This window comes from Vulpes lagopus, chromosome 1 (genome assembly GCF_018345385.1).
Source record: "Vulpes lagopus strain Blue_001 chromosome 1, ASM1834538v1, whole genome shotgun sequence".
Taxonomy (NCBI): Eukaryota; Metazoa; Chordata; class Mammalia; order Carnivora; family Canidae; genus Vulpes; species Vulpes lagopus.
In genome coordinates, this window is record NC_054824.1 from 15,416,163 (window position 1) to 15,439,901 (window position 23,739).

General features: G+C 42.9%; 1 protein-coding gene across 5 annotated transcripts in view; it reads left to right on the top strand.

Moving 5' to 3' along the window:
- The first annotated feature begins 347 nt into the window (after nt 1–347).
- FAXC (failed axon connections homolog, metaxin like GST domain containing) overlaps nt 348–23,739 on the top strand; it is a 92,424-nt gene continuing 69,032 nt past the window's right edge. For 2 of the 5 annotated variants that reach the window (XR_005990636.1, XM_041773697.1), the window contains exons 1-2: nt 16,460–16,850; nt 22,168–22,303. Coding sequence is in view for 4 of the 5 variants with exons in the window: in XM_041773697.1 (XP_041629631.1) it covers nt 16,585–16,850; nt 22,168–22,303 (402 nt within the window). In the remaining variant the exon portion in view is untranslated. Of the gene's footprint in view, nt 417–4,737; nt 4,966–5,574; nt 5,711–15,069; nt 15,908–16,075; nt 16,239–16,459; nt 16,851–22,167; nt 22,304–23,739 lie in introns of those variants that run through there. The other 3 variants (XM_041773717.1, XM_041773710.1, XM_041773725.1) reach the window with 3 other exon arrangements.

Below are 23,739 nucleotides of genomic sequence, written 5' to 3' on the forward strand. Positions count from 1 at the left end.
CTATCTTTAACCACAATATAATGATAAAACCCAGAAAACTAACTTTGATGCAACACTAATCTACAAAACTTATTTAAGTTTTATTAATTGTCCCCTAGTGTCTTTTTTAGGGGGGAACAAGATCCCACATTGCATTAAACTGCTATGTCTTAGTCTCCTTTATTTTGAGATAATTCCTCATTCTGTTTTTGTCATTCATGACTTTGACAATGACAGAACACTGGACATTTGTTTTAAATGTACCCCAACTTGGTTTTTGTTTTGTTTTGTTTTGTTTTTTCTTATTTTTCTTCACAATTAAATCCAGGTAATGCATTTTTGGCAAAAACACCACAGAAGTAATGTCATGCTCTGAGTTCTCAGTGGATCCTATCAGGAGACTCATGATGTCAATATGTCTACCAGATTTCTTCACTGTAGGTTTTCCCCTTTATAATGAATAATTATCTTACAGTGAGATACTGTAAGAATATGTAAATGCTGTGTTTTTCATAATTTGCCTACTAGTTTTATCATCCATTGATGGTTATTGCTCGAAACAGTTATGCCTGGTGTTTGGCGCGCTAATTCTCATTTTCTTTCTACACCATTGATGGAATTCTGAAAGGAAGAACTATTGCTTCTCACCCATTTACTCATTTATTTATTTAATTATCTTAGTATGGACTCATGGACATTATCTTCTATGGCTTATAACCCACAGCTACCATTTTCATTACTCAAAACTGTCCCAACTTTGGCTATTGGGAACACTTCCTGTGTCCTTTCATGTCCCTATAATTTTTCAAGGACTTCCTTACTTCTGGCATCACAGGGTACTCCAGGCTAAACTTGTGTTTGTCTCGATCCAACCCAGGAATTCAAGCAACCCCAATTCCTCTTATTGGAGAATAGTATTTAGAAACCAAGATCTGAGCACTATCCTTCTACTGCTAGAGTGTCATTGCTTCCAGGCCTTCTCCTCAGACAGAGTTAGGAGGTATATGAATGCATACACCTGCACACGTCTACACCTGTTTCTCCCCACACCGTGTGTGTGTGTGTGTGTGTGTGTGTGTGTGTGTGTGAGACCATGAATTCATACTGATAGCTCTGATTGCAGTACCACATCACAGGGTTTATTCCACCATTCCCACTTTATTTTACTTACTTGCTCATTCCTAGAATACTCATAGTTTCACAACTGCTAAACAAATTTAACCTCAGTATATATAATTAGATATTGTTTCCCGAAGTTACATTGAATTCGTTCTTTTCTTCCCCATTCACTTCAGTCCAGGTTATGTTGTTCATTGTAATTCATTTGTAATTTGTATTTCATTTGTATTCAGTTAGGTTCATGTGTTACTGTTTATAATTCTTTTTGGATTCTCCCTCTCCATCATCCTGGCTGATTTAAATTTATTTACTTTTGGGGTATGTGACACCGACATGGCTCTAAAAGTCAGAATTGTACAAAAAGTTATACTCAGAGACCTCTTTCTTATTTCTCAGAGACCCATATTTCTTCTACTCCGGGATGCCGTACATCCCATTCTTTCTGCTTCATTCCTACTTAATCACTGTAGGTAACCATTCTTACTTTTCTGGTTTATCACATATATGTGTGCATGTGCATTTTGCACAAATAAGCAGATACATGCATATTTTTCTATTTCTTGTCTTGCTTACAAGAAAGGTGGTACACTATACTACTGTTTTACATTTTGTCTCAAGTTTTGCATTGTTATGTTCTGCTCTTGGAGCCCTTGCACAGTTCCCCCTCCACTTAGAAACATTCAGATCCCTACTACTAGCCAGCATCCTCCCTCCCCCCCCGCCCCACCCCCACTTAGTTCCCTGTACTTCTCTTTCAGACCGCAACCCAAGCATCACTTCCTCTGCGAAAGTTTCTTTGGCTGTCTTGCCTAGGGCAAATTCCACTTTTAACTTTATACCACATTTCCCCTATCCCTTATCACAAGTACAGTTTTAGATTTATTTGTGTGAATAGTTGATTAGAACCTGTCTCATATAAACACTATGTAGGCTGGACCATTGTTCTGTTTCACTCACTATTATATCCCCTGACCCAGCTCAGCGCCTGGCATTTGATATTTGTCGGTTGAATGGGAAAGTGAGTGAATGAAATGCTGGTAATATATTTCAATGACATTTCAATAAAGTAAAGTAATTTGGGTTACTTGACTTACAACAGGTTATTACAGGTTATTTTAAAATGATAGGCCACTTACATTTACTTCACTGTGGTACTAGTACCTTCATACAAAACAAAATAAATAAATACAGTTTTTCTTGAGGTTCTGTACTTAATCCACTTGTCTTTATTCTCAATTCCCCTTTTTCTTTCTTTCTTTCTTTCTTTCTTTTTTAAAGATTGTATTTATTCACGAGAGACACAGAGAGAGAGAGGCAGATACATAGACAGAAGGAAAAGCAGGCTCCTCATAGGGAACCTGATGTGGGACTTGATTGCAGACCAGGATCACGCCCTGAGCCGAACACAGATGCTCAATCGCTGAGCCACCCAGGCATCCCTCAATTTCCATTTTTCTAAGAATAGGTCCATTTTCATCTTTTGGAACAGTAAGTCATGCCATTTCCAATGCTGGGAGAACCTCCTTTTTTTGTTTCCCCAATAATGACTTCTCAGGGACCCTCTTGAACCATCTGCCTGTCCATAAACTTGACCATGACTGGTGGATGTCCCCTAAATCTCATCTTCCGGGCAGCCCAGGTGGCTCAGCAGTTTAGCACCGCCTTCAGCCCAGGGCGTGATTCTGGAGACCCGGGATCGAGGCCTGTGTCGGGCTCCCTGCGTGGAGCCTGGTTGTCCCTCTGCCTGTGTCTCTGCCTCTCTCTCTGTGTCTCTCATGAATAAATAAGTAAAATCTTTTTAAAAAATGAAAATAAATCTCATCTTCCCTCTTGTAGCAGTGGAACCTATTATTTTAGCTACATTTCTTGACCTTCCTTGAAGCTAGATGTGGCCATATAACTTAATCTCATTATGGCCAATGAGATGTGAATGGAAATGGTACTTGTAACTTCCAGGAAATGTCAATAGGGAGAGAGCCCTTTGCCTTCCCTTTCCTCCCTCCTGCTGGCTGAAAAGGGGATATGGTGGCTTGAGGTGGAACAGTCAGCTCAGCCCTAGAGCTGGAGCAGAGACAGAGAAGATGGATATGTGTATTATTATGTCAACCTGAGGCCGTCTACCTCTAGACTTGGATGAAAAAGGAGAGGGAGAAGGAGGGAGGGAGAGAGAATAAATGAATATCAGCTTGGTAAGCTACTGATTTTTGTTTTTCTAGCACAGCCAAATCAGATCTTAACTTATTTGCCTTACCATAATATCCAGATCTAGAGTCAATCTTACCATTTAGTGGATGGGGATAAAGAACCTAAACCAACATTTGTTGAACGGAAGATCCCACACAAAGGAAAGCAGTGATATAGGGATCCTTACAAGAGTGGCCTGCTTTAAGTGTAGTAAGTCAAGAATTACAAGGGAAAGGGGAACAAGCTAAAAGAAACTTTCTATGAGGGAAAAGTCAGACAAATCCAAAATGTGGGACTTCTACAAGTTAACTGATGTAAACTGCAATGTAGCTCAATGAGATGCAAGAACTTTGATTGGATTCTGGATAGAACAGCAACAGCAAAACAGCTCTAAAATATTTTTGAGACAATTGCATAAATCTGAACATAGACTGGATTTGAGATAACTTTATTGAAGTATGAACTTTCTTATGTGCGATTACATTGTGTTTATGAAAGACATTGTCCTTATTCTTAGGAACTGCATAGAATTGGGAATGTAGGTACTGAAAAACAAGATATTTGCAACTCACATTCAAAGGGTTTAAAAATGAAAACAGGCCATATTGTTAAAAAAAAAAAGGATAAGGGGAAAATGAAAACAGATAGACAGATTAAATACTTTTCAGGACTTTGGGAAAAGCTTATTTATTTAGGTTTCTGGGAGTGTGTGCTTATGTATAAACACAGAGAAAGCATATGTAGTAACATTACTAATTGGTGAATTTTGATGAAAGGTGTATATGTATTCATTGCACTATAAGATTGAAAGTCTCAGAATAAAAAGAAAATATGAGTGATACTGTGATATTAGATTGGCCCAGAAGAGAAATTCTGCATCAATTAGTGTAAATTCTATCTCATACTATTTTATAAAAACAATTCAGAAGTAATAATGGCTACATACTGTAATCTTTTACTTTTATATAACACCAGACTCTGTGCAAAGGGCTCACATTATCTCATTAAACCTTACAGAAACCCCATGAAGTAGGGACTACTGTCCACTGCAGTTTCACAAGACTGTTAAATTGTTCAAACAATTATTAAGACTCAACCAGAAAAAAAAAAAAAAAAAAGACTCAACCAGGATGTGAACACAAGTAGTCTGATTCCTAAGCCTGTGTACTTCACTACTTTTATCCTTGTACCTGGTATCTGTGCCCTCATATGGTCCTAGTAGTAGCATGGCCACACACAATGGCTTATCACATACCTGAATGGTCTGTATGCAAGGTAACATCTTCAAAGCTTTTAAATCAAACAGAGCTTCACAAGCTTTACAGTCTGGGCTATTTGCCTCAGACTCTTAGAGTTTCATTACTTTTCTACAGCTAAAACATGTTACTAATTGCAACTTGATAAAATGCTTTAAAGACCCAGAATAAAATGATATTCTAACTTTCTATATTATAGGGTCTACTATTGTATTAATGATAAATTGAAGAAAAGTACTAAAATATTACACATCAAAAATATCTTAATCGAGCAAAAAAGTCAAAATGTTGGACACTATTTGAAAAGTCTTTATGATGCGTACCAGGGATACTCATGAGGACTTCTGTGCTACTGTTGGCCTAGAACACAACGTTGAGAGGCATCAAATAGAGATTCAGAGAGATTGCTCAGTAACCAGGCACAGGGGTAAGTTATGCTTCCTGGAAATATTTTTCAAACTTGGACTGACGAAGTCCCTTCAATTCTCTAAAACATATTTGCATCATTTTAGGCTTACAGAAATAGGTCCAAAAGTCTAAGAATCCCAAGAAAATACTGTTGTAGAAATGAAGATGGAAACAAGACCAAATGCAAGAAAGTGTTAGTATAACCAACACATAATTGCTTTTATTAACTTACAGTGTGACTTTATTAGAAGATTCTTTGTTATTACTTTTTTAAAAAGATTTATTTATTTATTTATGATAGACATAGAGAGAGAGAAAGAGAGAGAGAGAGGAAGAGAGAGAGAGAGAGAGAGAGAGAGACGCAGACACAGGAGGAGGGAGAAGCAGGCTCCATGCCGGGAGCCTGATGTGGGACTCGATCCTGGGACTCCAGGATGGCGCCTTGGGCCAAAGGCAGGCACCAAACCACTGAGCCACCCAGGGATCCCCCTTTGTTGATTATTACTAATGAGATGCAAATGGCATGCTAGCCTTCTCTGTATCAAAAAAAAAGTTCCAACACTGAAGGTTTGCATAGAAATCAAGCAAAGTAATTTATTATGAGATCAATAAACCTCTTGTATTCCAGCAAGAAAAGGATAAGCACTTATGAATGAGCCACTGTTTAGGAGCTGAAAGGCACCATTTGGACCCAAAGAAAACAATATGTTCTCAAGATGATGTGCCAGAGCTGAGAATGGGGAGGACAGCGGGAGAATTACAAGGTAAATAGGGACACCAGATGTTTCCATTTTGTTCAAGTTGAATTTTGTTTCTTTTTTTTCCTTTAATTTTTTTTAAGTAGGCTCCACACCCAAAGTGGGGCTTGAATTTATGACCCTGAGATCAGGAGTCCCATACTCTACCAGCTGAGCCAGCCAGGCACTTCTTGAATTTTTGTTTCTTGTTGACAGACAGAACCTAATGGAAGCTCATGGATATCATGTGAGATCTCTATTCATTTTCCTTACTCTACAACATGTAGTATCTGGGGGCTACATACAGGCTTCTGAAGTTTCAGGAACCCCTTGAAATAGTGAACAAAATTGTTGGAGAGGGGGTACCTCACTGGCTTAGTCGGTAGAGCTTTCCGCGCTTGATCTTGGGGTTGTGAATCTGAGCTATAGTTGGTCATGGAATCTTTTTTCTTTTACCTTAAAAGAAAAAAAAATGTGAGTGTGTATGCATGCTTTTTTTTTTTTTTTCTGAGACCATCCCATAGCTCTCATCAGAGTCTCAAAAGGATTTATGACCACACAAAAAGATTAAAAATTACTGTACTAAAATACTGCAGTGGGAAATATAGCCTTTACTTGGCAGAGTATGTCAGGAAAAGAAAAATATGGTCACTCTATCTTTTGCCTGTAATTTGTAAAAGTGAACATGAAGGCTGTCAAAAGTTGTGAAAGGAAAAACTGGGACATTTAAATTGCTTCTTTTGGTTTTCTCTTTCTTTTCTTTTCTTTTCTTTTCTTTTCTTTTCTTTTCTTTTCTTTTCTTTTCTTTTCTTTTCTTTTCTTTTCTTTTCTTTTCTTTCTTTTTTGTAGCTTCTACACCCAATGTGGGGACTGAACTCATAACCTCTCGATCAAGAGTCACAGGCTCTACTGACTGAGCCAGCCAGGTGTTCCATATTTGGTCATTATTTTTTTTTAAATTTTATTTTATTTATTTATTCATGAGAGAGAGAGAGAGAGAGAGATTGAGAGAGAGGCAGAGACACAGGCACAGGGAGAAGCAGGCTCCACACAGGAAGCCCAATGCGGGACTTGATCCCTGGTCCCCAGGATCATACCCTGGGCTGAAGGTGGCGCTAAACTGCTGAGCCACTGGGGCCGTCCTTGGTCATTCTTTTTATCTTGAATTTAAGAGATGTCCTGGGATTCTGTTTTTAGACTTAGTTTTGCATGGTGGCAGGTGAGCCTAAATTAATAATCAGACTTATGCAATGTTTAAAGAATTTCAACTCATAGGGGTGCCTGGGGTGTCACAGTCAGTTAAGCATCCGTTTATGATCTCAGGGCTGTGGGATTGAGCCCCATGTCAGGCTCTGCACTCCGCATGGAGTCTGCTTAAAAGACTCTCTCCCTCTCCCTCTGACCCTCCTCTCCCTGCCTCAAATAAATAAATAAAATCTTTAAAATAAAGAGTTTCAGGGACGCCTGGGTGGCTCAGCAGTTGAGCGACTCCCTTTGGCCCAGGACATGATCCTGGAGTCCCAGGACTGAGTACCGTATCGAGCTCCCTGCATGGACCCTACTTCTCCTTCTGCCTATGTCTCCACCTCTCTCTGTGTCTCTCAGGAATAAATAAATAAAATCTTTAAAAAAAAAAAAAGAATTTCAACTCATAAGGCTGATTTTAAATGGAGATAAATAGATTAATAAGTAGATGGCTAGGTGGAGGATGGACAGATGGATGGATGGTTGGATGATAAATACTCAACCCTGTTATCAAAGAGCTTAAGGGAATGGCTTTAATCCAGCTCACCTCCCTCCCTCACGCATACCACAAGGTGGCCCCTAGATCCACTCTAAAGTGACCAGGCCTTTGCCCATGCAGCCTTTTCTTATTTACTTGAGCACCCACCGACTTGGCAGTTTTGTACCCAGTACCAATCAAAGGAGGCTGAAACTTAACTCTTCTACAGGCAAATCTCTCTGTGTTCCTGAGATGACATCTTCCTTTGAAATCCATCAGTTTGGCCCCATATGACTGGCACTCCAGGGATTTGCTGGGGCCAAATGTTTTTGACATTCTTGTAGCCCAGTAAGGATCCCTGCTAACCATAGTCCCTGACCAAGATTTAAATACCCCATAGTGATTCTTTACTACAATTTCTCCTTGAGACTCTTTCTTGAGTTCTTCTTGCGGGACTCTGCATCTCACTGCTCCTTTATACACTTCCGTTGCAGCCTCTTGAAGCCCCGTTTCATGATTTACCAATTACACTCTTTTTCAAGTCTTCATTGTAATTTTCTTTAACTGTCCTCTGAGGATATGATTTCATCTGGAGCCATTTTGAGAAGTTTCACATTCTCAGAGTTGAGAGATGGGGTTTGTGTCCTCTTTACTCATGGCCAAAACTCTTGTATAAAAGCTCTTATGTCTCTAAGCCTCAAGTCTACCTATCCTGTCCTCTATTTCTCTATTGCCAAGCTCTACTCCTGATCAGTCACAGCATTTTTTTAGTTCTTCCCCTTCTCATGTTCTCCCATCTTCCTGGGAAACTCCAGTGTGGATGGTTTGTGTCCCACCTTATCAGCAACAGGACCTTGTTCTAGAGGCTTCTACCTTCATGGACACATCTAGCACTTGAGGTGACCTAAGAACATCTGAAATTGTGGATTGAAACACCCCACTCAGAGGAAGAAGCCTCTCTTATGATAGAAAACCAAGAAGGCATAGAAAAAAAATTGAAAAATAACAAGCTGGGGAAAATATTTGCAAGTCAATTCACAGATAAAGAGTTATTTTTCTCAATTAGAAGCTCAGATAAATCAATAAAAAAATACTTGTAACCCAGTGAAAAATGAACAGTTCATGGAAAAGTCAATACAAATGCATTTTAAAGAAATGCACCCAACTTCACACATAACAAGAGAAATGCAAATTTAAAACTACAATGAGACACTTTTCTCACCCACCAAATTAGAAAAGATCGAACATTTAAGAATATATGTGGTAAGGGTACATGTGAGGATACAGACACTTTCAAAACTAGTAAGAATTGCCCTCCATGGAGGGCAATATGGCACTATATATCATAATTACAATGCATGGCTCCTTTGACCCAGAAATTACACTTCTAGAAATATCTATGTATGTATCTATGTGTGTATGTGTATAACCACTATTTTCTATGCAGCTATAAAAACAAATCAGGAAGCTTAGAAGTTCTGTATTTAAGATAAGAAAAGAAAGTCATGTGTAGGATGGGCAGGTAATGATGCAATTTTGTGTAAAAATAATGCAAAGCAGTACATACGTACATACAGGTACATGTATATATAGAAAATGTTCTTATAATGCATCGAATATCTCTGGGAATACACACAGAAGCTGATGGCTGTATTTGTCTCTGGGGAAGGGAACTGGGTAACGAGAACAATTAGGAGGGAGACTGTGTCTCTTAGAGCCTGGCAAGAAACAGAAGGTACATTTAAGTGGGTATTTTGAAGAGGGGCCAACAAGGACTAGCTAGAAAGCTGCAGCATCCCAGGGCAGGCAGCAGCAGGAAGGCATTACCACCTCTCCTGCTGAAGGAGATGTGTGTGGACTTGGTTCTGAAAACCCACGGAAGGTGGCAATGTGGAGAGAGCTGCCTGATAGGAGCCATGGCCCAGGTGACTGCAGAAGACCCTATGGCTTAGTCATCCCTTCCTTACTCTCCTGTCCTCCAACCTCTGTCGTGGGGCAAACCCCAAGAGGGCCGTTTCAGTGCGTACAACCAGAAACCACGGTGCAAGGAAATCACTGATGTCTGGGGTGAGAAGCAGGGTGGAGAAGAGTCAGAACAGATCTGGAGGCAAAGGGAGAGTATCTGGAACAGAGATCTAAGATCTACTTTTCATTACATTCTTCTTTGTAGCCATTGAATTTTGTACTGTGTTCATATATTTATATTAAAAATAAATTATGTAATTTCTTCTTTTAAAGAATGGACAAATATTTACTTCCCCCTCCAACTATTACCTTTGCTTTCCTCTTTCACAGCCAAATTCATGCCAAGTGTTATCTACACTTATCGTCCTTCCCTTCATTTTTCAAGCCTGGCTTCTGACCCCTTGACACTTGAATGTGCTCAGGCTCCAACGTCAGTGATGTCTGTACTGCTAGCTAAATTTATTTTACTCTGCTTTTTGGGAGCATATAAGACTATTGAAAAAAAAAAGAAAAAAAAAAAGACTATTGATCCTACTTCATACTTTCTTGAGACACTTTGGTTTCTACAGCCCCAATACCCATCTGGTTTCCCTCCTGGCTCCCTCTCCTTCTCAATTTTCTGAGTAGGCCTCTCTTCCTTTGGCCACCCTCTTAGATGTGGTGTTCTCAGGGTTCTGTCCTTGGCCCACTCACATAGCATTGACTCTCACATTCTCATGCTAACTCCCCTGTCTTTAATGACCCCCACTCATCTCAATCCCAGGCCCAAATCTCTCTCTAAACCTAATACTTGGGAGACATCTCCACTTGGACATTCTTCAGGCTATTATGGGCTGAATTGTGTTCTCCTAAAATCCATATGTTGAAGCACTTCATAATGTGACTGTATTTGTGTGTGTCTTCAAAGAGACAATTAAGGTAAAATGAGGTCATTAAAGTGTACCTAATAATCCAAGATGACTGTGTTCTTATAAGAAGAGGACATACATAAGTTTCTCTTTCTCTCTCTCTAGGAGAGAGAGGACATCAGGACACAGACATACAGAGGAAAGACCATATAGGGCACAGGGAGAAGATGGCCATCAGAAAAAAAAATCAACCCTGGCAACACCTTGATCTTGGACTTCTTGCCTTTAGAACTGTGAGGAAATAAATTTCTGTTGTTTAAGCCACTCAGGCTATGGTACTTTGCTAGGGCAGGCCTAGCAAACTAATGCGTTGCTCAAGCTGAAAATCTCCCAAGCCCTTCTTATGACCTACCTTCTCAATTGCCCCTTACTCATTTGAGCCTGATTATTATTTGCAGATCTTTTCTCAGCATCAACTCCATTTTGCAGAAAGTGTTTTCTAATAGTTGCATATTTATGAGATGCACAAGACCAGCCAATGAGAAAGTAGATAGTGTCACCTATGGCAATATAGTAGCTTCCAGCTGTAATGTTGGTGAGGATTTGGGATGCCTGGGTAGGGTTGTATTAGATCTCTTCTCCACAAGTCAAGCTAAGAAAGCAGAAGCTCTACAGTAAAATCCAGTTAAAATCCAATTAAATTGTTTATTCTTTGAATAGTATTTTAATTTTTAGATATTTTAATAAAATGGCATCTTAAATTTTATTATGTAAAACCAACATCACATCCACTTATTACCACAGCAGCAAGGTCTTAAATCTTTTAAACTATTTTGAATCATTAAATACAATATAAATTTTTTCAAGTATCAGTGAAATTTATAAAAGAATTATATTCATTTGTTTATGCTCTTAGTGTTGGCACCTGATAAAGTTGCTGTGCTAACACTAATCTCCCAGGATCCCGTCTTCTCTTCCTTTTCCCTCCCTACCACTCCCTCCCGTCCAACTCTCCTGCCCCATGGCTTCCTCTGCCAGCATCTAGCACTTAAACTAGGACCTCTCAAAAGGGATATGCATTACGTCTCTTCTAATAGCTCTTCTTGAGTCTTGATTCACTTTCTTTCCATGTCTGATTCTGCTATACCAACCCTTTTATCCGTATGTCTGGTGTTTAAACTCATCAAGAACTGTGATGTGATTGGGCTGGTTAAGAACCACCCAACAGGGATGCTTGGGTGGCTCAGTGGTTGAGCGTCTGCCTTTGGCTCAGGTCATGATCCCAGGATCCTGGGGTCAAGCCCCACATTGGGCTCCTGCTCAGCAGAGGAGTCCCCTTCTCTCTCTGCCCCTGCCCTATCTCTCTATCTCATTCTCTCTCAAATAAATAAATAAATAAATAAATAAATAAATAAATAAATAAATATCTTTTAAAAAATACTGCAGGGCACCTGGGTGGCTCAGTGGGTTAAGCATCTGCCTCAGGCTCAGGTCATGATCTCAGGTCCTAGGATCCAGCCCTGCTTCATTCAGGCTCCCTGCTTAGCGGGAAGTCTGCTTTTCCCTCTCCCTCTGCTCTCCACCCCCAACTCATGTACATGCGTGCGTGTGCCCTCTCTCTCTCTCTCAAAAAAATAAATTTTTTTTAAAAAGATTTATTTATTCCTGAGAGACACACAGAGAGAGGTAGAGAAAGAATCAGGCTCCATTCAGGGAGCCCGATGTGGGACTTGATCCCAGGACACCAGGATCACACCCTGGGCTGAAGGCAGATGCTCAACCACTGAGCCACCCAGGTGCCCCTAATAATGAAATATTAAAAAAAAAAGAACCATCCAACATGGAATGAGTGTGGGAGGGGGGCTCCTTTTGGGCAGAATCTTTGATCCTCTTAATAAGCTGGTGGTCTAGACCACTTTTATTTTTAAACATTTTTTATTACCTTATTTTATTTAAATTCAATTAACATATAGTGTATCATCAGTTTCAGATGTAGAGTTCAGTTGGTCTAGACCACTTTAAAAAATATATATTTTATCTATTTATTTGACAGAGAGAGCACAAACAGGGGGAGCAGCAGGCAGAGGCAGAAGGAGAAGCAGGCTCCCTGCTGAGCAAGGAGTTGGCTGTGGGTCTCAACCCAGGACCCTGGGACCATGACCTGAACCGAAGGTAGACACTTAACTGACTGAGCCACCCAGGCCTCCCAGTCTAGGTCACCTTTAATCAAAGTAAGGTTTAGTCTTACCAGGAAGCTTGTTAGAAATGCAGAACTTCAGACCTCACACCAGACCTACTGAGTTGGAATCTGTACGTTAAAAAGATCCCAAATGATTCATATGCACACTAATGTCTGAGAAGAACTGATCTAATTGAACCTTATTTGATCATCATGGCAGAGTTCCAGCTGATACATATACACGTTTGGGAAGCACTGATTTACTTGTCCCTTGTCATATCATCATAGCCAGGCATAAATAGGCATAGCAGTATTAGCATAAGGAACTGTCTGAATCCACCTTTCTCAAAAGATGACAATATAGCTGGTAGGTATTTGAGGCTTTATAGCCATTGGGCTTATTTTATTTTATTTTTTAAATAAAGATTTTATTTATTTATTCATGAAAGACACAGAGAGGCAGAGACATAGAGAGAGGAGCAGGCTGCCTGCGGGGAGCCCAGTGAGGGATTTGATCCCAGGATCCGGGATCATGACCTGAGCCAAAGGCGTCCAGCCTTTGGCTTGACCTGAGCCAAGGACCCTGAGCCATCCAGGCGTCCCAGCCATTGGATTTAGACATAGTTCAGAATAGAATGGTGTAAAGAAGGAATACCATGGACAGCGCTCCAGTCCTGGTACTTGAGAGATACCATAGACGCTATGCTGTAAAGCACAAAGGGCTGCTGGTGTAAGACACAGTGGGTTTGAACCCTGGCTATATATCATTACCCAGCTCTGGGAACTGAACTTATTAATTTATCTACCTTAGTTAGGACTTTCCTCATTTGTAAATGGGGATGGCAATTCTTAACTAACACAGGTTGTTTTGAAAAGTTACTGAAAAAAATATCACCGGACAGGCAGGTCTGGTGTATAATAAATATTAGTCCCTTCCCTTTTCTGGTCTTGTAAAGCCCCAATTAGAGTTAGTAAAACAAAGTCCTCACAAAAGAAAAATAACAAGATCCTTCTAGCATGAAGCTAATGTCCATGGTTATGACACCAAGGCTGTTAGATTGGTGGTGGTATGGAAGAGGTGCAGTAAAGATGCCCATCTGGCTCCTGTGGTCTTCATATCATTTCAGTAGCTGAAATGGAAGTACGTGGAAGGGGAGCTGGAGTGCAGACATACTTAGCTCCCTACAGCTTCACTGTGCTGGGTAGGGGTCCTGCACAGCCACTAGGGGTTCAGCCTGGGATCTGGCTCTACACAGGCTATTCTGAGGAGCCATTCTCAAAAGAGTCAGTTGTTGACTCAATTCTGTTCAGTTCCCCTCTGGCTGTTAATTATACTACCCCTACTCCTCTGGAGCTGAGCCCCTGACTCTGAGCCAAAGTCTTCCTTCTCTTTGTGGCTGGGTTCCATCCCATTGTGGTGGAGCAGCTTTTCCACATAGGGCTCATCTGATCTTGCACAAAGGTTGGTTAAGGCTTGCATGGCTGCCATGCCTTCACAGCTGTGGCTGCTTTCCTAGTTCCCCATAGCTTTGCACTGACATTCTCACACCAAACTTTTGTCCACCTCTTACGTCTCCTGACTCCTCAGAGATTACTCTGCTTCCTTTCACTTTTATACAAGCTGAGTTTAAATAATCTTTCTCCTCTGCCACAGGTCTAAAAGCTAAATTTTAATCTGTATCAGATTAAGATTCTATTTTAGCTTTTCCCGTGAAATTTTATTTACATGTACATCTAAAAGATGTTCACTTCAAGGTGTCTCTGAAAATTAATTAATTAATTTATTTATTTTTAATTTAAATTTTTTTTTGTCTCTGAAAATTTAAATCACATTTGAACTAAAGACCAGATGCTCAAGGTGATGGTTTAAAGATGAGCATCTTTAATGCTCAAAGATGATCTGATAGGACCAAGAGGCAGCATTGGTCACCAGCCTCCATGAGTGGGCAGGGCAGGTCTACCTACCACAAGAGGTATGAGAATAAAATGGGTAAGTGGCTCTCTGGGACCAAAACATTAAGTTCATCTGGTTTCTAACTTGTTTCCTGGACATAGAGTTTGCCAGTATTGATTCTCCCTTTGGCCTTCCATATTGCTTCACTGAAGGTAATTTATGTTCATCCCCATGACTGAATCTGGACGCTCAGGCAAATAATTCAGGACCAAATAACAAACTGTCACTCTTTAAATACTGGCTCAACATTTAATGAGAGCAAAGGCTTGGTGCTATGTGGGAAGGGCATAGAAGAAGAATGAAGGATCGCTGGTCTTCCTTGTCCCATCTCTGCACAGAGCATTTTATTAAAGTTTATTTATTATTTTTTTAAAAAAATATTTTATTTATTCATTCATGAGAGACAGAGATACAGAGAGAGAGGCAGAGACACAGGCAGAGTGAGAAGCAGGCTCCATGCAGGGAGCCCGATGTGGGACTCGATCCCAGGTCTCCAGGATCATGCCCTGGGCCTAAGGCTGCGCTAAACCACTGAGCCACCAGGGCTGCCCTTAATTTTTTTTTTTTTTAATAAAGTTTATCTATTTAAGCAATTGCTACACCCAAGATGGGGATCGAACTCACCATCTGGAGATCAAGAGCTGGCTTGCAGTACTGACTGAGCCAGCCAGTAGCCAGTACAGAGGATTCCTGCTCTGATTCCAAGCTTACCACTCTGCCTCCTGTGAACAAGACCCTGCAGCCTTCTGGTCCCTCTCTCTGGAATAATCTAGTGACCACGCTATCACTCCAGCAGGCCCTTGGGTTCCACTCTTTGCCACCTGCTCATGGGAGTTTTGCTTCCAAGCGCATACACTACTTCCAGACAGGTCAGGTGTCCATACACGGTGGTGTATGGGACACTGCAAGCGCTGCTGCATGGCCAGCCCCTTCCATTGCTCCTTCGTGCTGGCAAAAAAAAAAAAAAAAAAAAAAAAGCCCGCATTTAGGAACATGACAGCATTCACTACTTTTTTATTTCCAGTTCCTCCAAACAATTTTAAGCTATTCATGCTCTTGCCAAAATCTGTGTTATCATAAAACTATGAAACATGGCCCTCTTGTTGGGACTTAACCAACTTTACGAAATGAAATTTAAAATGAAGTTTAAGGGGGAAAAAAAATCGAACACACACACACACACACACACACACACACACACACGTTTACCAGATTTTCTGCACCGAAAAGAAAAGGGACACAAACCAAGACACCCCACATGTACAAGTTCCCCCATAATGATTTCGAAGGGGAAGAAGACCCGAGCTGGGTCCGGCCGAGGGGAAAGCCCTCCAGAGTGCGTTTTTGTTGGTATTTGTCCAACCAGACGTCTCCTCCTCTCCGTGAGCGCACGGCCAAGACCTAGGGAACTGTGCGCTGTAATCAGAGTGTTTTTATGAATTATGCAAATGCACAGCGCCTTCCCGATGGCCAGAAGAGGGTAACTCCCGGCCTGAATCCGGGCCCTCGTCCCCAGCCCCGGCGGCGTTGGGGGCTGGCGCTCGCCGCGGCCCAGGTGAGTCCCGCGCGCTCCCCGCTCCGGGCCCGCGGGAGGGGCCGGAGCGGCGCGCGGGGGGGGGGCGGGGGACGGAGATCCGGGCCCTGACTGCAGCTTCCTCCCGGTGGAGCCGCATTTCCAGCCCCCTCCCCCTCCCCCTCCCCCCGCAGCCCGAGCCCCAGCCCGAGCCCCAGCCCGAGCCCGAGCCCCAGCCCCAGCCCCGGCTCCGAGCCGTTCCCGGCCGCGCCGCCTGGAGGCGCGGGGCCCTCGGGGCGCGCCCAGCGCTGCAGCCTCGGCCGGGGCGGAGGCCGCCGGACCGCGGAGATGCGGGGCGGGGGCAGGGCGCGGGGTAGGTGACTTTATCCCGCCTGTTTCCCTGCCCCGGGGAGCAATGACATCACGCGGCCTGCTCCAGGCGCCGACACAAAGAGCGGCGCGGAGAGGCCGCTGCGCGGGGAGCCGGCGGCCGCCGCTGCCGCCCAGGGCCCCGGGGCCCCGCCGGCCAGCCCCGCCGCCCGCGGCCCGCGCCCTCGCCCGCGCCCTCGCCCGCGCCCTCGCCCGCGCCCCCGCCGCGCGTCCTCCTCCTCCTCCGCCGCCGCCGCCGCCGCCGCCGCCGCCCGCGCCCCCCGCGCGCCGGCCCCTTCCCCTGCGGGCGGCGCGGGCCTGGGAGGGGCGCCCGCAGCCAGCCGCGCAGCATGCACTGGGGGGTTGGCTTTGCCTCGTCCAGGCCGTGCGTGGTGGACCTGAGCTGGAACCAGAGCGTCTCCTTCTTCGGCTGGTGGGCCGGGTCCGAGGAACCTTTCTCCTTTTATGGGGACATCATCGCTTTCCCTTTGCAGGATTACGGTGGGATCATGGCAGGGCTGGGCTCCGATCCCTGGTGGAAGAAAACACTTTACTTGACCGGGGGAGCTTTGCTGGCCGCAGCTGCGTATCTGCTCCACGAACTCCTGGTCATTAGGTGAGCCGGAGAGAGGGCCCCGCGCAGGGGCGCCGAGAGGGGCACCTGGCCAGGGCAGGGCTGGCGCCAGGGGGGACCGTGCCAGCCGCTGGGTCACGCCGCGCAGAAGCCGAGAATCCTGCCCCAGCCCTTCCCTAGAGGCAATCAGTCCGTGGTCACCTGGCCCGAGGGGGCAGTTTCCAGTTGACAGGAGAATTAAGCTGGTCGTGGGAGGGGGGAGAACATTGGTCTCCCAGTCCTTCGGTGCTAAAAAGCGAAAATTCTCTGGGTTGTTGTGGAGCGAAATAGTCTGCTCGGAAATGCTCTCTAAGTGCAGTGTTTGCAACAATAGAATGAGGCCTTGTAGAGATCCTAAGTTGCACTTTTCGGAAATGCCTTATTTGTTTATAGGTAATAATGCTGGAATGGTAACCGCTGACCTTATCTTAAAGGTAGTTCTCCACTCTCCCTCTCCAAATTTCAACATCCTCAAAAGGCTGAAATTTGCAAAAGCTCCAGGGACCCCCCCCCCCCCCCCCGGGTCCCTGTTAGAGAGGCATGGTCAAGTATAGTAGTGTGCGGTTGTGATGCAGCCTTAACCTGGTTGTCTGCTGATCAGGTGTTTAAAGCTAAGTACCATCGTGGGCTTTCAGAGCCATTGTTGTGAGAGCAGCAGGAGATCCGAGGACAGGACTAGCACATGGGCGTGTTTGACAGGAACACGGGAGTCAGCCCAGTGCCGTAAACACTTGCATAGGCTGCCTGCCGCAGAATGTTGACAGGACTGCCTTGGAAATGCCAGAAAATGGAGGCCCCTTACTGTTGGTACATCCAGAAGGACATGAGATCTTTGTTTGAGTAGGGTAATACCATAAGCTCCTGGGATGGTCCTTTGGCTCACTGATAACATCAGTTTAGGCTTAAAATTTCCATGCGTCGGAGCCCTCTGTCACTGGGAGATGCCCAGAAGCGGGCAGTTTTCAATGGCTCAGAATATCCCAGTTGGCCAGTGTATGTGTTCACACTGCCTTTTTCCAGCGGGGGAATCCTACACAATAGGTTATAAACAAAGACAGTGATAGGTGACCTTTAACAGGCCAGCAGGGATTCCAGGGCATTGTGACAGGCTAACTTAGGTGTTTTGAATATTTCCAGTCTTTGAGAGGGTGGGAAATCATTTCGGTCTGAGGAAATGTATTGGCTCTCACTGTTAGTCTGGCCATAATTGAGAAGTTTCATTCTAAGCTTATTATATACACCGAATTCTCTCAGCACAGTACCTTGAATCATCTAGCTGAACCAAATAAAAATGTTTAGAGTGAATTATTTCTCCAGATTATTTCCTATTTTTGCTAGTTTTAGAACTCCACTTCAAGTTAGATTTCAAGCTGTATGAGAACCGAAAACATTTGTGCAGTACTTTAAATGGTAACCCGGTTGTTTCTCAATTATATTCCAGTCCAGAACCTTTTCAGGATCCAGACCCATGTGGCTTCTCTCTGGTGTAACACTTTGTGGTGGGAGTGAAGGCATGGCCTCGTAGGACCAAGTCTAAACCTTGCTTAAATGACCTTGCAGAAATAGTGAGGAGCCCAGAGCTCATCCTGAGAGCAGGCCACGCCCTGGCAGGTGTGGTCGCTGGACACAGAAGAGCCCTCTGTCCACAGATGTGTCCTTCCCCGCTTAGCAGACTGCTTGGATACTTATTGAGATTGGGACTTTTTCATTCTTCGTTTATTCACTTTTGTTTCTTGATGGATGTTTAAGTCCTAGGTACGAAATAGGTTATAATGGAGTAGAAAACCGTGTTATAATGCGGATGATAAAAATGGCTGCCCCTTTTGGATCCCTTAGTAGGGATTCTGTAGAGAAGTTCTTTACTTGCATTTATCCCTCTCAACTATGGTTGGATGCTTTGATTCCCATTTCATAGATAAGGCAGTTACAGCTGAGGGAGGGAGGTTAAACTACTTGCCCAAGATCACACAGTAAGAGTAGTAGGATCCAGGCCTGGAAATGTGTGTCTGTGCAGTCTGCACTTTTAACCGCTGCCTCCTAGAAAGTACCAATGCCGAAATAAGCCTTAATGGGGGGAGAAGAAGAGAAATGTAAAGAATTGGGGTATGGCCCAGGGAAGACAGGCCTGTGGCAGGGAACTGAGTTTTTGACAGCCCCTAGGGGCACAGAAAGATGGGGATTGGGAAGACTGAACAAGGTCTGGGACTGTGAGTCAGAGATTACATGACAGAGACTTCCTTTTAGGGCGAAATCTAAGTGTCAGTTGTCTTTGTAGTTTAGGCAAAACAAAACAATCCGGAATCTGCAGGATGGAAAACACACCTTGAAATGATCACAGTGTCTGAGGTCACGGGCCATGGTAAAGTCGTAACCTCTCCACTAGGATTTTCTGCTGGAGAGACTTAACCTTCGTGTATGGCCATGTCTCCAGTGTATAAAAGAAAGTTGACTGGTGAGAATTACTTAGGAAGTTTAATTAGTGAGTATAACCAAGAGAGGTATTTTGGATTTTATGCCTGCTTTTCCCCCCACTGCAGTATTTTTAAACAAATAGTGTCTCAACCCTCTTCTTTACTTCCCCTGAGTGGTGAGAGCCTAGCAGCTGTCTTAAATTCAATCCATTTGAAAATGTGTTATTTGTAAATCGAATGAATAAATAATGATGTTGTTGTTGGTAGCTTATTTGCACTTTGGGCACTTGGGCTCAGCCTGTCGTGGAGAACTTATGGAATCAGAGCAGCCCACAGGTCATCCAACATCTGATCTCCATAAACTAACAGCTCACCAGCCGCACACCGAGGCCCGGTCATCTGTGATACCCTTCGTGATGGGAGCTGGGGCTAGTCTTGCTGCCCAGTCGGTGTTCTCTTATGTAACCCTCGTTATAAAGCTACTTTAGAAAGTAGAGCTGTCCAAGGTATGTTATTAAATACCTGTTCTTCTGATCCTAAGTTAGAGAGTAGTTTCTGATGTGTGGAAGGAGGGCTCTGGAGCCACAGTGGGCTCAGATTCACTTTGCTTTTAACCATGTAAACTTGGATATGAGAATGAGCTTCTTGGCTGCTTGGCTTTCTCATCTGTAAAATGGGGATACTGATAGCCTTCCTTATGGAGTTGACTGAGTTAGGACACGTGAAACGCTTAGAACAGTTTGACACGTAAGTGAGCATTCAATTAAAGCTGGCCATCATTAGCTATTATAACTTCCATCAGAAAGTTTCAGGCTCGAGTGGCTGGAGTCAAACTGGTGGTTTTGATAGTTTACTGAGAAATTGCCCATTTCAGTGTGGTCGAAGGGCTTAAGAGCTCTTAATGACCTAATCTTACAGTGATGTTCCTTGGACAAGTTATTTAACCTCTCTAAGCTTTAGTTTCCGCATCTATTGTATACCATAATACACTAAATTTAAACTATAAGAGTATCCACTGTATGGTGTTACTGTTGGAATGAAATAAATTAATATGCATGATGTATACCAAGTCAATGGCATATGCTTGTCACACCCATTCTTAGAATATGGCCCAAGTTAACCATTAGCATTAGATGTTTCTGGGCAGTGGAGCAAAAGATTTTATATTTATCTTCCCAGTTCTGAAATTTTTGTCTGGCTACTCTACGTGAAAATACCTCTCTGTGACTTGAAATATTTGACTGGACAGGATCAGTTAATTGTCAAATCTAGTTTGCGCTCTCTGGGAACCATCTGAGAGTCTTCTTGATTTTAGTATCTGACCTCCCCAATATTTCATCTAAATGAAAATCTTTGTTTTACATAGCAAAGATTGCCAGAAAACAGCAAATACTTGTATCCTTTTGACTTGACCAGTGTTTGCAAAGTGAGTGTCATTCATAACTCTTTAAGTAGAAGGGGCGCTTTGGTGGTAAATTTCTCCAGAAGAGTTTGGTTTTAACTGAATGCCGTTGTTGCAGTAAGTGAGCACCATGGGACAATGATACAAAGAGCTTGCTCTTGCTTGGGTGGAAGTATGTGGGATTAAACTGGGAGTGATGTGAAGGAACCAGAGACTCAGGGAAGGCCAAGGGGAAGAGCGAGGCCTATCTGACTGGGAAGCGGTTGGATTGAGTGAAAGGCAGATAATTGCAAAAGGTTCTTGAGGGTAGCATAAGATCGAAGCCTGGTAGGATGATGAGATTTTGTAGTTTAAGGGGATAAGACCATATCTCTGTGAATGAGAATAGATTCTACAATCCTAACATGATGCTTGATAGCTCCACAAATGTTTACAGATGTTAAAAATTTCATCCTTGTGCTAAATGATGCAGAATTGGTACAGCCCTCACTTTCTGTGTGGGAGAGGCAGAGAGGCCTAGGGTAATGTGGCAGATAGGAAGCAGGGCTTGGATTTGACCGCAGGCATCCACACTTGGAATCTAGCATGTTCTCTATTATACAGTATCCGCTGAAAGATTGTCCCAGGGAAATCCTCTGACCCAAAAAAGTAGCCAAGGGAAAACTAGATGTGTGGCTGAGATAGAAGAAAGGGAAGAGGCAGGGGTATTAAGTTCTATGCTGTGCAGCGAGAGCAGGGACCTGGGAAGCTAGAGAAGATGGAATAGAGCCCGGGAGCCAGCTTCCTTGGCATCATCCAGGTGAAAGGCCAGGTGAAGGCACCCATAGTTTGGAACAGGGACCAGAGTATTCGCAGTCCCAGATTCCCTGTAGACTTGGTTCATTGCAGAGTAAACCTACGCTGTTATTCTAGGATTCTAGGGACAGTTTCATGGTATGGTTCACGGGTCAAGAAACATAGCCTCTGCCTGCCTGGTTCAGTCCAGGTTCTGCCATTTAATAGCAGTGTGACCTTGGGCAAGTTCATCCCCTCTGCCTCAGTTTCCTCATCTATAAAACATGGATAACAGTAGTACCTCCCTCATAAAGTCATTGTGAAGATTAAATGAAATAGTAACCTGTGAAGCCCTAAGAAGAATGCCTGACACCCAGTAAGCACACACCATTATTTTTATCCGCCCGGCTTGTCCCTGGCCCCTACACATAACCAGCTGGAGAAGAGGTGGGCCTGTACCACAAAATACTCTTCCTGCCCCAATAGGCGATAGTTACCAGAAGGAGGTTGATACACAGTTTCGCTCGAAGCCCTTGGAGTCCCTGTGATAGTTTGTAAGGTCCTCTTGTGTTTTGGGTAAGCTTCCACTCCGCTTCTGGAGTGAGCCCCAGTGACAAACAGATCTGCTTGTTCACTGAGGAGCTACGACCCACCAGGGACCTCTGGGGAACTAAGGGAATTGAATGTGTATAACAACGTGGATTGTTCTTGATCTCTGTTTTGGTTTTGGCAGGAAACAGCAAGAGATTGACTCCAAAGATGCTATTATTTTGCATCAGTTTGCAAGACCTAACAATGGTGTCCCCAGTTTGTCTCCTTTCTGTTTGAAAATGGAAACTTACTTAAGGATGGCCGACTTACCCTATCAGGTACTTGTGTACAGACGGGTTTTATTCTCATGGCAGTAATATCAGAAGGGGAGTTCCTCATCTCACATGGTGGGAAGGGCTTGCTCTTGGCCCTGGAGGGTTGGGTATGCAGTTAGCAGCACCTGGTCCTTAGGAAATACTTAGGAGAGACTGGATTCTAAGGACCATTGATTTTTACATTCAGTTTAATGGGGCACCCAAAGGGTTTGGACTTTTGCAGTTTCAGGGTCACAATGTTTTTTTTCCCTGACATAGAATAGGCCTTGGTTAAGCTTGGATAGGCCTCCTGGGCAGCTCTTAATAAAGGTGGCTTTTTCCTTTAGGTTTAACAGCATTACTTTTGTCTCTCATGAATCCTGGGGGGCAGAGCACCCAGCAGGTCACCAGGGAGATAGTTGTGATTTGGGGGGATCTTTTCTACAGTGGTCCGTGTTCTGTTTGGGTGACTTTCAGGGAAATATTCGCTCATTTCAGCATTAAAGAACAAACAGAGGAATGCATTTAATGGGATTCATTTTACTGTGTTTTCATTTTGTCTCACAAATTTGACAGGCTGTGTTTTCATTGTTATTCAATTCTATGTATTTTTAAAAAATCTTTTTCTTTTTCATCTAGTATCTAGCCATGTACAAGTTTTGATTTTTGTTATTGTTTTTTAATTTTATGATCAGAGCAGAGAGCCTCTGTGGTCTTGGTTCCCTGAAATTTACTGAGGCTTTAGCCTAGTGTGCGGCTAGTTTTTATAAATGTTGAAAATCATTACCTATTCTCTGTTTGGGTGATGAGCTCTCTCTAGATTTTCTTGCTCGAGCAAGTGTATTGTATTAGTGTATTGTTTAGATCTTGTATATCTCTGCTTATTTTTTGTTTGCCTGTTTTAGTAGTGTCTGAAAGAAGTGGGTTAAAATATCCATGGGTATTTGTTGATTTATCTTTTCTTCTTACCATCCTGTTCTTTCTGTTCTTGCTTTATGTAAGAGATCATATAGTTAGGTACATAATACTATGGAAGATCACATTTATACTCTCTTGTTTCTTTTCCCAGGATATAGCACCCAGCTGTGTCCCTTGCTTTTTTTTTTTTTAGCCTTGAATTTTATATTATCAGATATTGAGATTGATTCTCCAACTTTCTTTTGGTTCATATTTGTTTGGGATATCCATCTCCATCCTCTTTCTCTTTTTTTTTTTTAATGGATCTGTCTCTCCTAGCCAGTGTATTACCTGTAGCCAATCTAAGAGTCCTTAATTGGTGAGTTTTTTCATTTATGCTTGTAATTACTGTTTAACTACAACTTATTTCTAACATCTTACTTATTATTATTTTTCTAACATCTTATTTAATATTTTTCTCCTTATTATACTTGTTTTTTTCTCATTTCCTGCTTTCTAACAGATAAGATAAAAAGAAATTTTCTTCTCATTTAAAACAAATT